This window comes from Trachypithecus francoisi, unplaced genomic scaffold (genome assembly GCF_009764315.1).
Source record: "Trachypithecus francoisi isolate TF-2019V2 unplaced genomic scaffold, Tfra_2.0 Lachesis_group3, whole genome shotgun sequence".
NCBI lineage: Eukaryota > Metazoa > Chordata > Mammalia > Primates > Cercopithecidae > Trachypithecus > Trachypithecus francoisi.
In genome coordinates this window covers 111,392,742-111,407,076 of record NW_022681468.1, presented here as the reverse complement: position 1 = coordinate 111,407,076, position 14,335 = coordinate 111,392,742, and the positions used below count along the sequence as shown (strand labels likewise).

General features: G+C 38.9%; 1 protein-coding gene across 3 annotated transcripts in view; it reads left to right on the top strand.

The window, feature by feature from the left end:
* Positions 1 to 14,335, top strand: part of HMG20A (high mobility group 20A) — a 70,901-nt gene that overhangs the window by 39,837 nt on the left and 16,729 nt on the right. For 2 of the 3 annotated variants that reach the window (XM_033189294.1, XM_033189295.1), the window contains exons 2-4: positions 3,541 to 3,633; positions 9,649 to 9,796; positions 12,418 to 12,630. In XM_033189294.1, coding sequence (XP_033045185.1) covers positions 3,545 to 3,633; positions 9,649 to 9,796; positions 12,418 to 12,630 — 450 coding nt within the window. In that variant the 5' untranslated portion in view covers positions 3,541 to 3,544. Of the gene's footprint in view, positions 1 to 2,824; positions 3,014 to 3,540; positions 3,634 to 9,648; positions 9,797 to 12,417; positions 12,631 to 14,335 lie in introns of all 3 variants that reach the window. The other variant, XM_033189296.1, reaches the window with a different exon arrangement.

Genomic DNA, 14,335 nt, shown 5'->3' with positions numbered 1-14,335 from the left:
GGTATGAGGTTGATAAACCAAGCAACCTGATGTTTTAAAGGAACCAAGGGTTTTGCATAAAGGCTGTAGCATGGAAAATGAAATGGGCAGAATCCCACCTCTCAATTCTGAGGTGTATGGTTGGAGAGGGAGTGGTGGGGAAGGAATACGCTGCATCTCTATGAGAAGACTTAGGGAAGTGAGGTTAGCATGTGTAAACTAAGAAAAGGGTGCTTGAAAAGAGCCAACCCCAGAAACCGGAAGTACAAATGTGCTTCCAGCACTGTCCAACACATTTGGAATAACATAGTCACATTGGTGTGATCATCCCTATTATTGGGAAGGATTACTAGAGCAATCTCAGTTGAGGAACATTTCTTCAGTTCCACCTAATTTCCTTTGTTCTGGCCATATATTGACCATAGCAATGTTCTGATTATGATCTGGCCTACTAGATGACTACAGAGAGAGAATGTGTTCACTGGTCAGTAAGTATCTGGTGCGCTTAATATAATTCTCATTACAATCTTTGTAATCATTAAAATATTTTAAATTGGCACTCTTTTATATACCAATTTTTTTCAGTGAGTGGTTAGTGTTAGAGGGAATTTTGGGATTTTCAAAGCTCAGGACTAGACCCTGGTTCAAAGTGTAAGTGGCAAAGTAATACCATTTTTGTGAGGCTTCCTGGTAGAAGCTAGATAAGTCCCCTCTACTAAGAAACATCTGCATGATAGACCTGTTTATATAAAGTGCAGTGAAGAGCCAAAGTTGTATATTGCTTTGCCTTTGAACAAATTTCTTTCCCCTTCTAGAGCAGCATTCATCACATTTCTTAAGTGCTTTGCATAAAATTTCAAAGTTCACTGTGACCCCTCTACTGGGACATCATCAGGCACAGATGCTACATATGAAGGGCTTTTGGCAATCAGTGGCTTGGTAGCCATGATTCCATTTGAATCACTCCCTCGTGGACCATATGAAACACATTCTCTCAGGATCCCAGACATATTATTGGGAATCCAACTTACTGGACTAGTTTAGAGGCTTTTGTATTTCCAACTTACTGGACTAGTTTAGAGGCTTTTGGGTTTCACTGCACTTTTCTTCATTTCCTTCTTTTGTTGATCTTGGCCCCTTAACCTTCCACCCACTTTATTAGTCATTTCTTAGGGACCCGACTACTCAGTAACACTGAGAAAAATGTATCTGAAACCGTATGGATTTGAGTACAGCAAACTTAAGAGAGGGGAAATAAAAAAGGAAAAAATGTGTGTTCTCTGAACTTCCTTTGTTTATATGATCTGTTTATATGTTGTTAAGGTTATGTTATCCAGCTGCCTCCCCACATTTCAGAAATGACTAAAGATATCTGGAAAACACTCTAACAGGGTCATGTTGGCATAGTGAATGAAAAGACACTTCATTTGTCCCCTCACCAGACAATATATCTTCTTTTGAGGCATAGGAGCAATGCCAAGAGCTTTAAATGCTGAATCTCAAGGTTCTTGAAAGGCCCTTGACTTCTAGGGATTCTTTTAGAAAGAAACTAGTCAATGCCAGGCGCGGGGGCTCACACCTATAATCCTAACACTGTGAGAGGCCAAAGCAGGCAGATCACTTGAGGCTAGGAGTTCAAGACCAACCTGGCCAACATGGTGAAACCCCATCTGTACTAAAAATACAAAAATTAGCTGGGCATGGTGGCACATACCTGTAATCCCAGCAACTTGGGAGGCTGAAGCACAAGAATCACCTGAACCTGGGAGGCGTGGGCAACAGAGCGAGACTGTGTCAAAAAAAAAAAAAAAAAAAACCAGTCAAGTGAGTTCCTTAAGGTATATACCTGGCCATTTGAATGTTTGCTCACTGTGGATAGTCTATATGGTATCTAACAGATATTACAGTTTTCTTTTCGTAGAATGAACATTGGCATTGGTGTGAGGTGATGTTAGCAGCCGTTAAAGCCCAGGCTTTAATCTGGCATTTGTATAATGTGAATTAAAACTTAAGTACACTTGAGTCAGAGTTATTCAGTAAAACATGTAGAATGGAATTTTGTGGCATTTATTAGAGCTATTCCACTTGTTAACACCTTATCTTCAAGGAACTGAGTAGCAAGTGTTCCTGCAGTAGAATAAAGTGCTTACTCTGGTTGAGTGAGAAGTTCCTCTCTACCTTGCATGCTCTGCCCACTGTAATGGGTAATATTTGTACAAAGATGTGTTTTTCCCATCAAGCTATTTATGGAACTTGGCCTGCTAAATCATAAACTTAGAAGTGAGAATAAGTAAGAATAAGGAATAAAACATCAATGTTATCTTTTGGAAATAAATCACTCCATTGAACATGGAGAATGTGGTCTTCATGTCATCGGCATTTTCTTCATATTTCCGCTTCAGTGGAATGATCCTGGCTCTACTTTGCTGCTGTGCTTTCCTTTTAATTGCTGTTTCACTAGGTCTCCTTAGCAGCAGCACCTGAAATAACTCCTGAGGAAGCTCCTAAGTGAATTCTCATAATTTGCTTCTCAATTCTCCCAGTTGATTGAGGCACTCTTTTTCTTGAATGCTTTGCAGTTCTACGTAACTGGCTGATGTTTGGGGTCACTGCTGAATGTTTTGTTTGAATATCCCTTTCATGATGAAGGGAAGGCTGCTCTTTTAACTACATGGGATGATGCCCTTGGTGGTAAGCCTTGAAAGGCAAAAATCATTTTTCATAGTGATATGATAAATGAAATTATTCTTTGTCACTTTGTCCTTTTATCCGTTCAGTCTGATAACCTCAGTTCTTGTGATTTGTTTGTTTTCTTCAATTAAGCTTAGTTGTTTCCTGTACCCAGGTGCATGCTATTTCTGTTCTTGGTTATGATGGTGTGTGGAGCATATTTCTGACCTGGAAGTGTGGTTTCTTTGACTCAGAGCCACATCAGCATGCCTTCCATCCTCTACTTCCTTTGCATTATTTCCTTTTGGAGGGCTCAGTTTGCCACCATTTAATCTACAGATGATTCATCTGGGACTGAGAACTGGTAATGCTATAATAACAATACCTTTCTTTATATAATACTCAATGCACTTACTACCTTAGACTTTCTCTGTTTATGAAGCACTTTCATTTTAATCCCTCACAGTAACCCTTTGCGTTAAGTCAGCAATTTTGTCTTAGTCTAAGATGGTGAAATTGTAGCTCAAAGAGCTTAAATAACTTGCTCAGAGTGGCAATGCTTCTGAGTTACCCTGCTTAACAATTTCTACAGGAAATGAATACTTTTGAAGATACTCTGGATAAATAAAAAGGAATTTTCCAAACCACGTCCCAGTTGTTAAAACCTAACTTATTTTCAGTCTGGTCAGTTGATGAGACCAAGGTTAAAAGACCCATTCACCATACAGTTTAAATTGATGCGGCCAAGTCAAGAAAATAAATATTTAGGTCAGTTTTTATTCTGTTGCTTATATGATAAAGTTCAGGAAGGCTGGCTCTTAAATTAGTGGAACTTGAAATGGAAGTAATTAAGCCATTAATTTTTTTATTATTATTCTCTTTTCCTTTCAGAGAGATGGAAAACTTGATGACTAGCTCCACCCTACCGCCCCTTTTTGCAGATGAAGATGGCTCCAAGGAGAGTAATGATATGGCTACCACTGGGTAAGCAGCTGCTTTGGGACATTGGACTTCTCTGTAGGCCTCAAAACAAAACTTCTAACAAAGGAAGAGGTCCTAAAGAGGCAGTTTTATATCATAAGAATAGAGGATGCATTTGTTTCACTTTGCAAAGAGAGTGACAGCCATCATAAACCGCTTTGTAATCTGCATTCAATTATCTTTTGCAGTGCTCTGGTTTTTGTGAACTGGTACAACAATATGTGGAATCCAGCAAACATTGGTGACTCCAGTTAAGAAAATTATATAGTCACCGTTAAGGAAATACCTGCCACAGAGCTAGCTCTAAAAAACAAATGCATTTTCTGTTCAAATTGCCATAGATATTAAAATAGTTTTTTCCCAAAGATCAGATTTTTTAATGTGGTTCTTTATTCAAAATGCTTAGTAACTTCAGCTGACTCCTGTTCTTTTCCCCATCCCACCTCGTTCTCCGTTCTGTGGGATCTTTTGAGAAATATGTAAAGAGATAAAGAAAAGGGTTAATAACAGTAGTCTACCTCTTCCCTTAAAATCTCTGTTCCACTTGAATTTTTGTCCTTTCTAGATATTTAGAGGTTATTTGGCAAAGAGAAAATGTGTCCACTAATAGACTGAAGTGCTAGCTAATCCCTAAGATGAATTATTTTAATATTCTTTAGAGCTCTTTAAAAAATAGGCTATACTTTGTAATTCTGTTTCCTTCCCTCACATTTATTTCTCACCTCGTTGATATCCGCCTTTGACCTCACTACTCAGATGAAAGTGTTCTCCCAGACTTTTCTAAAGGCTGCTTAGTTACTATATTCATTCAGTAAAAACTTTCTGAGTATCTACTATGTGCCATTGTTCCAGGCATTAGATAGAAAGCATTGATCAAAACAGATAAAAATCATAGGCCCTTTAAAGTTCAAATTCGACTTGTTGAATCAGACAATAAACAGGATAAATAAGTAAAACACATATTATGTTGATAAGAACTATAGTTTTAAAAAAGAAAAAAGTGGAGAAAAGGGATAGGAAGGGTTTGGGGATGCAGTTTTAAACAGGATGGCCCAGAAAGTGTTTAATGAGAAAGTGACTTGAATAAAGACCTGAAGGAAGTAGGGCAACTAGCGTGCAGTTTTCTGGGGAAGATTATCCTAGGCAGAGGGAGCAGTAGGTGCAAAAGCCCTGAGGCAGGAGAGTGTCCATCTTACCGAAATAGCCAGGAGTCCGGTGTGGCTAGAGCACACATAGCAGCAGGAGAGGCAGTAGAGGATTACATCTGTGCTTCTCAAACATGAATTGCCAAGACAGCTGATGAAAATGCAGATTCTGATTTAGAAAATCTGAAGACCAGAGATTCTACATTTCTAACAAGCTCCCAGAGAATGCCAGTTCTGTTGGTATGAGACCCATACTTTGGGTAAGAAGAGACTAGATAATAGGGATCAAAATGTTTTTTAGAGATCAAAATAAACCCTTTAACTTTTACTCTGAATGAAGTGGGAGAGCATTGGAGGGTTTCAAGCAGAATTATATTATCTGACTTATGGGTTAATAAGATCCCTCTGACTGTTGTATTGAGAATAGAATGAAGGGAGCAGGGGCTGGAACAAGGAGACCAGTTAGGAGGCTCTTAAAATAATTCAGGAGACAGATGATAGCCTGAAGAACCATCATCTAGTGACTTTCACAAGAGTGTTTTTGGTGGAATAGTAGGGGCAGAAACCTCATTGGAGTGTGTTTCAAAGATAATGGGAATGAGGGGTAGTGAGAAGTATAGAATTCTAGGTATATTTTGAAGGTATACCAAACAGAATTTGCCTGAAAGAAAGGATGAGGAATGTAAGAAAGGAGAAAAAAAGCAGTCAAAGACAACTCAAAAGTTTTGGCCAAAGCAACTGGAGGGATGGAGTTGCCATTAGCTTAGTTGGGGAAAACAGAACAAGTGTGGGAGGGAGTTGTAGGAGCTCAGTTTTGGAAATTTTACATTAGAGATGCTTATTAGATATCTAAGTGGAGATGTCACACAGGCACTTTGATATCAGGTTCTACTGTTAGGGGATGTTTAGGCGAGACAGAAAGTTGGGATTTATCAGCATATAACATTCAAAGCCATGAGACTGAGTGAGATCACCAAAGAAATGAGCACTCTATAGATGGAAGAAAGAAGAGATCTAAAGCCTGAGCTCTGGGATACTCCAGCATTTAAAAGACAGAGGCTGGGCACAGTGGCTCATACCTGTAATCCCAGCTCTTTGGTAGGCTGAGGTGGGTGGATCACTTGAGGTCAGGAGTTCGAAACCAGCCTGGCCAACATGGTGAAACCCCCGTCTCTAATAAAAATACAAAAATCAGTCAGGTGTGGTGACACGTGCCACTACACCCAACTACTTGGGAGGTTGAGGCAGGAGAATTGCTTGAACCCAGGTGGCAGAAGTTGCAGTGAGCCGTGATTATGTCACTGCCCTCCAGCCTGGGTGACAGAGCAAGCTCTGTCTCAAAAAAAGAAGAAAAAAGAAAGAAAGAAAGAATAGGAAGAATCAATAGAGTCTAAAGTGAGTTGCTAGAAAGGTAGCAGAAAAGCCAGAGAGTGAAGGGTCCTAGAACCCACGTAAAAAAAAAAAAAAGTATTTCAAGGGAGGGGAAAAGATAAACGTGTCAGATCCTTCTGGTACATCAGGTAAGATGGGGGCTGAGAAATGACACTGGATTTAGCATGGGTGTCATTGGTGGCTTTGACAAGAGTTGTAAGCACACATCTCCTTTGAAGTGGGCTTAAGGGAGGAGAAGTCAGTAAGTATAAATAAGTTATTTCCAGGGGTTGTGCTATAAAGGAAAGGAGAAAAATTGGGACCTTAACTGGAAGTGGGATTGAGTTTTTTTCTTTTCATTTTGTTTTGTGTTAAGAGAATTAATGTCATATGTATATGCTGATTAGACTGATCCTGTAGAGAGAAAAGAATTTGTATTGCCAGAAAGGACAGAATTGCTGAAAATCTGCCCCTGGGTAGGCAAGAGTATGTGAGATCAAGGGTGCAAACAGAAGGGTTGTTGGCTTTAGCTAGGAACATGGATAGTTTATTCATGGTAACAAAAGATGCCCTTTTTTTTTCCAGTCTTCATCCAACTTGTCATCAAGAAGGCAAGTGATGCCTTTGGCCATTCCTGTTCACTTAAGTCAGGGATTCATGGGATTCTGTTTTCCCGTGTGAATTCCCAAGTGATTCCTGTCCACTTAAGTCAGGGATTCATAGGAGTGCTACTCTTTCCCAAACCTAGTTCTTATATTTTACCGAAATAAGAATGTACAAGAATTAGTAACTTAAAAATTGATGGCACAGTTGAAATGAAAATGACAGTGAAAGAACAAGTGGCCTAACACATCCAAAATGATTGAAATATTTGGAAAACAGCCCTGCAGAGATCAAACTGGATCTCGATGGTACCTCTTTTCAGCGAAAATGATTGGCATTGATTTCATAGCTTCTTTTACTTACCCTTTTTTAAAGGACTTCAAAAATGTAGGAATCCTTCTGCTAAAATCACCTATTATGTTTCCTAGAAAGGGTCAGAAAAGTATAATTGCTTTCAGTCCCAAGACAGTCTGCTTCCTGTTTTCATCCATTTCTCGGTCCACTGTAATCTGGGATTTATTCTCATAATTCCACTAAAACTATACTTAACTAAAATTGGCAGTGACCTTCAGGTCTTCAAATTTAGCAGATATTTTTTGGCCTATCTTATTTAACATCTGCAACTTTTTACTTGATTAGCCACTACCCTTCTCAAAAGTCTTCCTGCCTTGGCCTCTGCAGTCGTCTTCTCTCGAGTTATCTTAATGCCCTTCTCAATCTCCTTCCTAGTTTTTCTACCTTGCTCATACAGTGATATTGCTTCAGCTGAGTTCTATCCTGACTTTTCCTTCTTCTCACTGTCTTCTGGAGAATATCTAGCACTGCCCATTATTTCCATGGGCTAACGACTCTCAAGTCTATCTTTATGCCCTTTTGTTCCACTTCTGTTCTCCTGGGGCATGTTTCCAGTTGTCTGTGGTACATTTCTACTTAATTATGTTACAGGTGTTTCACATTTATCATTTTCTTGTCTGTCTATCTGTCCACACACACATACATATCCCTGTTCTTACCTTGGTTAATATTAAGTACATAACCATCAATTGGAAGCCTCAGAATTACCTTTGACTCTTCTTTTCTTTCACTATTAAAGTCAATCAGTCATTAAGTTCTCTCCATTCTACCTTTTTTTTTTTGAGACAGAGTCTTATTCTGTCACCCAGGCTGGAGTGCAGTGGTGTGATCTCGGTTCATTGCAACCTCCATCTCCCAGGTTCAAGCGATTCTCCTGCCTCAGCCTCCCCAGTAGCTAGGATTACAGGCACTGCCATCATGCCCAGCTAATTTTTTTATTTTTAGTAGAGACAGGGTTTCACCATGTTGGCCAGTCTGGTTTTGAATTCCTGACCTCAAGTGATCCACCTGCCTCAGCCTCCCAAAGTGCTGGGATTACAGGCCTGTGAGGCACCACACCTAGCCATTCTGCCTCTTAAGTATCTCTTAGCTTTCCTTCTGCTCGGAATCCTGCCTGCCTTTGTCTCTCACTTAATCTATTACAGTAACCTCTTGATAGTCTCCCTTTCTCCTTTTATACCCAGTTCTTTCTATCTGGAATGATGTTGTTTACGTTGATGAATACATACTCATCTTTTAGGACCTCCTCTATAAATTCTTTCCTAACATCCCTCCTTACATACAAAATTCGTCATACGCTCTACCATACCTCTATGGTACTTTTAACAAGCCTTTATTTTAGTATTTATGTTGCATTGTAATGATTCTCTATAACACTGTGAGTTGTGCATTCTTTCAGAATAATGACTGAATATTACTCTATTATCCATCTTTCTACCACTCTTGCCTTCCCAACTCCTCCCTTGGTCAAAAACGAAAACAAAAATACTCAGTAGCACATGGTGTTACCTTTCCTTCTATTCCTTTGTCCACATGTAATAAGATAAGTCCACCTAAGACCCTACCATCATCTGTAGCTTCTTGTGTTCGCTCTTCAGAAGGGTGAGATCTGGTTTGCTAACTCATCTGGAACGGTATAGTGGGAGCAGGAAATAAGTACATCTGTCTGATTTATTAACATGTATACCTGAACTTACTGAACTTGATATTGTTCTTAGATGATCTGATTGTCAGTAAACACTATAATCCAAGAAGAAATAGCCAATGAAATGTACCATTAAGAGATTTTTCTGGCCGGGCGCGGTGGCTCAAGCCTGTAATCCCAGCACTTTGGGAGGCCGAGACGGGTGGATCACGAGGTCAGGAGATCGAGACCATCCTGGCTAACATGGTGAAACCCCGTCTCTACTAAAAATACAAAAAACTAGCCGGGCGAGGTGGCGGGCGCCTGTAGTCCCAGCTACTTGGGAGGCTGAGGCAGGAGAATGGCGTGAACCCGGGAGGCGGAGCTTGCAGTGAGCCGAGATTGCGCCACTGCACTCCAGCCTGGGCGACAGAGCGAGACTCCGCCTCAAAAAAAAAAAAAAAAAAAAAAAAAGAGATTTTTCTTACACCCTTTAAGAACTCTTTTGTGATAGTTGGCAAACTGCCTCTACAACTCCCATTGCTATTCACTTTTTTCATTAATAGTGTTTTCCCTTTACATTGGAGATACATGAAAAGTAGCATGTAAAAGTCAGATTCTACTGCATATTCAGAACTAAAACATGAAGTCTGTGTTTAGAGGAGATCATCTTTTTGAAGAAGATTATAGTTGTTTTTGGTAGGAGATGTCTTCATGGAACTGACCTGGTTTAATCAAGCACTGAAACCAGTTTTTTAAAACACCCTGTAACTTCTGTGAAGACATTGTTTACATTTATACAGATTACTGGGGGAATTAATTCAAGGACTGGCATGTGCTTTTGCTGGCAGGGAAATTTATCTAGAACCTTAGTAAACAGGTGGAGTTTTTGTGTTGTTGATACTTCTGCCTATTATTCAGGTTAAATCACCCAGAGGTTCCTTACAATAGTGGCGCCACATCATCCACCAACAATCCAGAATTTGTGGAGGATCTCTCCCAAGGTCAGTTGCTTCAGAGTGAGTCTTCAAATGCAGCAGAAGGCAATGAACAGAGGCATGAAGATGAGGTAAGCTGAAGTATCTCCTTCCGCTCCTATCCTCTGAAACTTCTGAAGAAGCAGTCACAAGGAAGGTGTGTTGATCAAGGTGTTGATCATCTAACCTTCTTATATTCTTAGGCTGATACCTGCAAAATTTTCTATTTCTTGTTTTATACGGAACCATATTAATAATTTTAATGGCATAGACAGGTAGACTCTTCTTTCCCTGTTCCCTAAGAAATACCTACCTCATATTAGATGTTCAACAAATACTTGTTGAATGAGTGAATGATTTAATCATTAATAAGTAAGTAATGAGAAGTGTACATGCCCTTGCTCAAGGCCACACTCTGCTCACGAAGCCCTGCTGCCTGGAGCCCTGTGTGCCCAAAGCATTCATACTACTTACCAAATCCTTCACCCTCCCATAGGGAGTACCTTTCCCTAACTCACACAAAGGCATATGAGCCTGGGCAGTCCATGCCCTTGTTGGACTTTCAGTGTTTCTTACAAATAACTGATTACATTGTCAGTGTTTTAAGGCACTCTTTTTTTTTGCTTTGTTTTTTGTTTTTTGTTTTTTAGCCAATAAAGAGTGTCACCATTGATTTTTGTCTTTTTTCTTATTTTAAAAAAGCCAACCGGGCCTGGTGGCTCATGCCTGTAATCCTAGCACTTTGGGAGGCCAAGGCGTGCGAATTACCTGAGGTCAGGAGTTCAAGACCAGCCTGGCCAACATGGTGAAACCCCGTCTCTACTAAAAAATACAAAAAATTAGCCAGGTGCAGTGGTAGGTACCTATAATTCCAGCTACTTGGGAGGCTGAGGCAGGAGAATCTCTTGAACCTGGAGGCAGAGGTTGCAGTGAGCCAAGATACTGCACTCCAGCCTGGGCTACAGAGTGAGACTTTGTCTCAAATTTTAAAAAATTAGTTTTTTTATCTCTCCTATTGGCATTTTTAAAGATTATAATGAATACTTAAAGCTTCTTAAATACCTTAAAACCAAATTTTTTTTTTTTTTTTTTTGAGGTGGAGCCTTATTCTGTTGCCCAGGCTGGAGTGCAGTGGCACAATTTGAGCTCGCTGCGAACTCTGCCTTCCCAAGTTCAAGCTATTCTCCTGCCTCAGCTTCCCAAGTATCTGGGATTACAGGCGCATGCCATCATGCCCGGGCAATTTTGTATTTTTAGTGGAGATGGAGTTTCCCCATGTTGACCAGGCTGGTCTCGAAATTCTGACCTCAAGTGATCCACCTGCCTTGGCCCTCCAAAGTGCTGGGTTTACAGGTGTGAACCACTGTGCCAGCCCATAGTAACTTTAATGTAACTAGGTAAAAAAAAAAAAAAAACTAATACCAAATACATAATTTGCCCAATGGTGAATTATACCATTTTATTTTATATACATTTGGAGGAGTAGAGTACTACGGTTAGTATTTAGATATTTTTGTCCTTGTTTATTTATCTTTCTCTTGTCTGAAATAAGAATTATTGTATCCATGAAACATTAACTGATAGGGCTGTGTGTATTTGTAAAATTATGAGGTAAAAATATGATGTATCTTACATCTTATTTAAGGTACAAGAAAAAGGGCTCTGGTGAAACATCAGTGGTACCTCAGTCCTTTTCATTTCTTTAGTTTTTTTCAGAGGTGATTCAATCTTTTGATTTAACTGGTAACTCAACATATAAAGACCTCTGACTATGAAATGTACATCTAGGCTGGGTGCAGAGGCTCATGCCTGTTGGAGACCAGCCTGATCAACATGGCAAAACCCCATCTCTATTGAAAATACAACAATTAGCTGGGTGTGGTGGCGCATGCCTGTAATCCCAGCTACTTGGGAGACTAAGGCAGGAGAAACGCTTGAACCTGGGAGGCAGAGGTTGCAGTGAGCCGAGATAGTGCCATTGCACTCTATCCTGGGCAAGAAGAGCAAAACTCTACCTCAAAAAAAAAAAAATTAAAATTAAATATATATCTAAAGGAACAAATTGTCAAGCCAAAGACCTCATCTTCATTTCAGATATACTTACTGAAATTTTTCTGAGACTTAGATATTAATGTAATATTCCATTTGCTATCTGCTATGGGAAATAAGCTAGTCTTTGAAAGTTATCAATGAGCAACTCCCTTTGTGAGTTATTTTTAATCTCTGCTACAACTTATTTCTTCCTTTGCCTGGTGCATGTGACACCATCTCACTCTGATCTGACAACGTCTGCCTCCCTACCACAATGCTGCATGTGCTGCTGTATTTCCCATTTGGATACTCTCCTGTCAGGAATCAGGACCTGAGAGTTGTCTGTGGGACAGTCATATGCATATGAAGGTCAAAGCTGAGTGATCATGGCACCTTTTATTCTCATACATTGCGATTAGCACAAAAATAGCCGTTTAATGCAAGATTTTGTAGTGTGGTACATAAAAGAGTTTGCAAGTGAAGCATTTGGAGTTCCTCGAAAATTGCATTGCTGTCATTTGTATAATATCTACAACAGATATGGAGAGCTTTGAATATCCAGAGCCAAATTGCAACTCTTAATCCTGTTTTGTTTGTTGTTGTTTATTTTTGTTGTTGTTGGGTTATTTTGGGAGATGGTTGTTGTTTGGTTTTTGGTTTTTTATTTTGTTTTGTTTTGTAGCAACGAAGTAAACGAGGAGGTTGGTCCAAAGGAAGAAAGAGGAAGAAACCTCTTCGAGACAGCAATGCACCCAAATCCCCTCTTACAGGATATGTTCGGTTCATGAATGAGCGTCGAGAACAGCTTCGAGCAAAGAGACCAGAAGTCCCATTTCCAGAAATCACAAGGATGTTAGGCAATGAATGGAGTAAACTGCCTCCTGAGGAAAAACAGGTAATTGTTCTTATTCCTGACTCTTTGGTTTGAATTATATCTCAGAAATAGCTTCCAAAAGAAAAGCAAAGAGGATGGACAGTTGATTCTGCAATTCTGTCACAGTGCCTAGGAGACCAGAAAAGCAGGGTCCATCATAGCAGTTTTCTCTAACTTAGTGATTTTTTTTAAACTATTTGTTCGAGGGGTGTGAGCAGGGAAGGAGTCTAGGACTCCCCTCAACCAAAGCAGCACCACTTTTTATGCGCTGAGTTCACGTAAGATTTTTTTAAGTGGTTCAGTATTAAGAAATCTACCAATAAAATATATTCCACTGAGTTAAATGAAAAGTTGTGAATTAAATGAGAAAAAGTCACTTGACACAATTCTGCAGTTCACATAAGATTTTTAAGAAAAAAATGTTACTGCTTTAATACATTTTTTAAACTAGAGTTCTGGCAAATTAACCTGCTATTGAAAATAAAGCAAGAACAACTTGAATTCTTTCTCCTCTAAGACAGAAACTAACCTGATGGCAAACTGAAATGAATCCATTTGTTAGAGATTTGAGAGGAATTAAGGACAAGATAGCCATGAGCTGGTGGAAATACCACTAAAGCAGAGCAATGGTCATGATTGTGGGAGTTGCTTTGGGTTAAAAGTTCCCAGCATTCCCAGCATCTGAAAGATATCTATATATCTTTTATGTCTTAAACTCTTTTATGACTTACACTTTTTAGAAAGGATTCCAGACACACTAAAACCAAATTGAAAAATACTCTCCTGGGAATTAATTGACTTCAGAAATTTTCAAAGAGATCAGATTCAGTTGCAACTTTTGAACTCTGTGTTAGTGGTAGCAAGCTAGTAGAAGGCAGTGAATATCATCCATTGTTTTGGCACTACTGTAGAAAAGGATAGTAGGCTGTACATACTATGTTATTCTTTTCTTTTTTATTTTTCTTTATTTTAAAATTAATGTGTGATTTTTTTTTTTTTCTTAGATCCTTTTCAGAGAATACAGAAGTGTATAAACAAAAATGTAAAAATAACAGTGGTTATTTCTTGGGATAACCACTATTACGTAGGACAAAGGTTTTGTGTTTGTTTTTGCTTTACTAACTCTTTTTTGGAAATAATTTCAAATGTACAAGAAGTGACGAACATAAAAATAATACAAAGAACATCCAAACACCCTTTGCCCAGATTCACCTGTTGTTAACACATTTTATTCCATTTCTCCATTTGCATATGCACTTACAATATTCTCAGTCTTTCTTACACTTTTGCATGCTCAGTCTTTCTCTCTCTCTCACTCACACACAGACACTTGCATGTGTACACCCAGACACACAAAATTTTGTTTTAATCATGTGAGGATAAATTATATACATTGTAGCCCTTTACCCCCAGAATATTTCAGTGTTTATTTCAAAGAATATTTTCTTATATAACCATAGTATAGTCATCAATTTCATAATTTTTCATTAACAATACTTTAATCTGTCATCCATATGTTGACCTAACCTCATTTCTTTATAACATTTTTCCCTTCCAGAACAAGTTCCAGTCTAGGGTCAGGTTTTATGTTTAGTAGTCAAGTTTCTTTTTTTTTTTTTTTTTTAGTAGTCAAATTTCTTTAGCTTAAACTGGGATATTTCCATAGTCTTTCTTTTTCTTTTATAACATTGATATTTTTTTAAAATACAGTTCCCTTCTGCTTCCC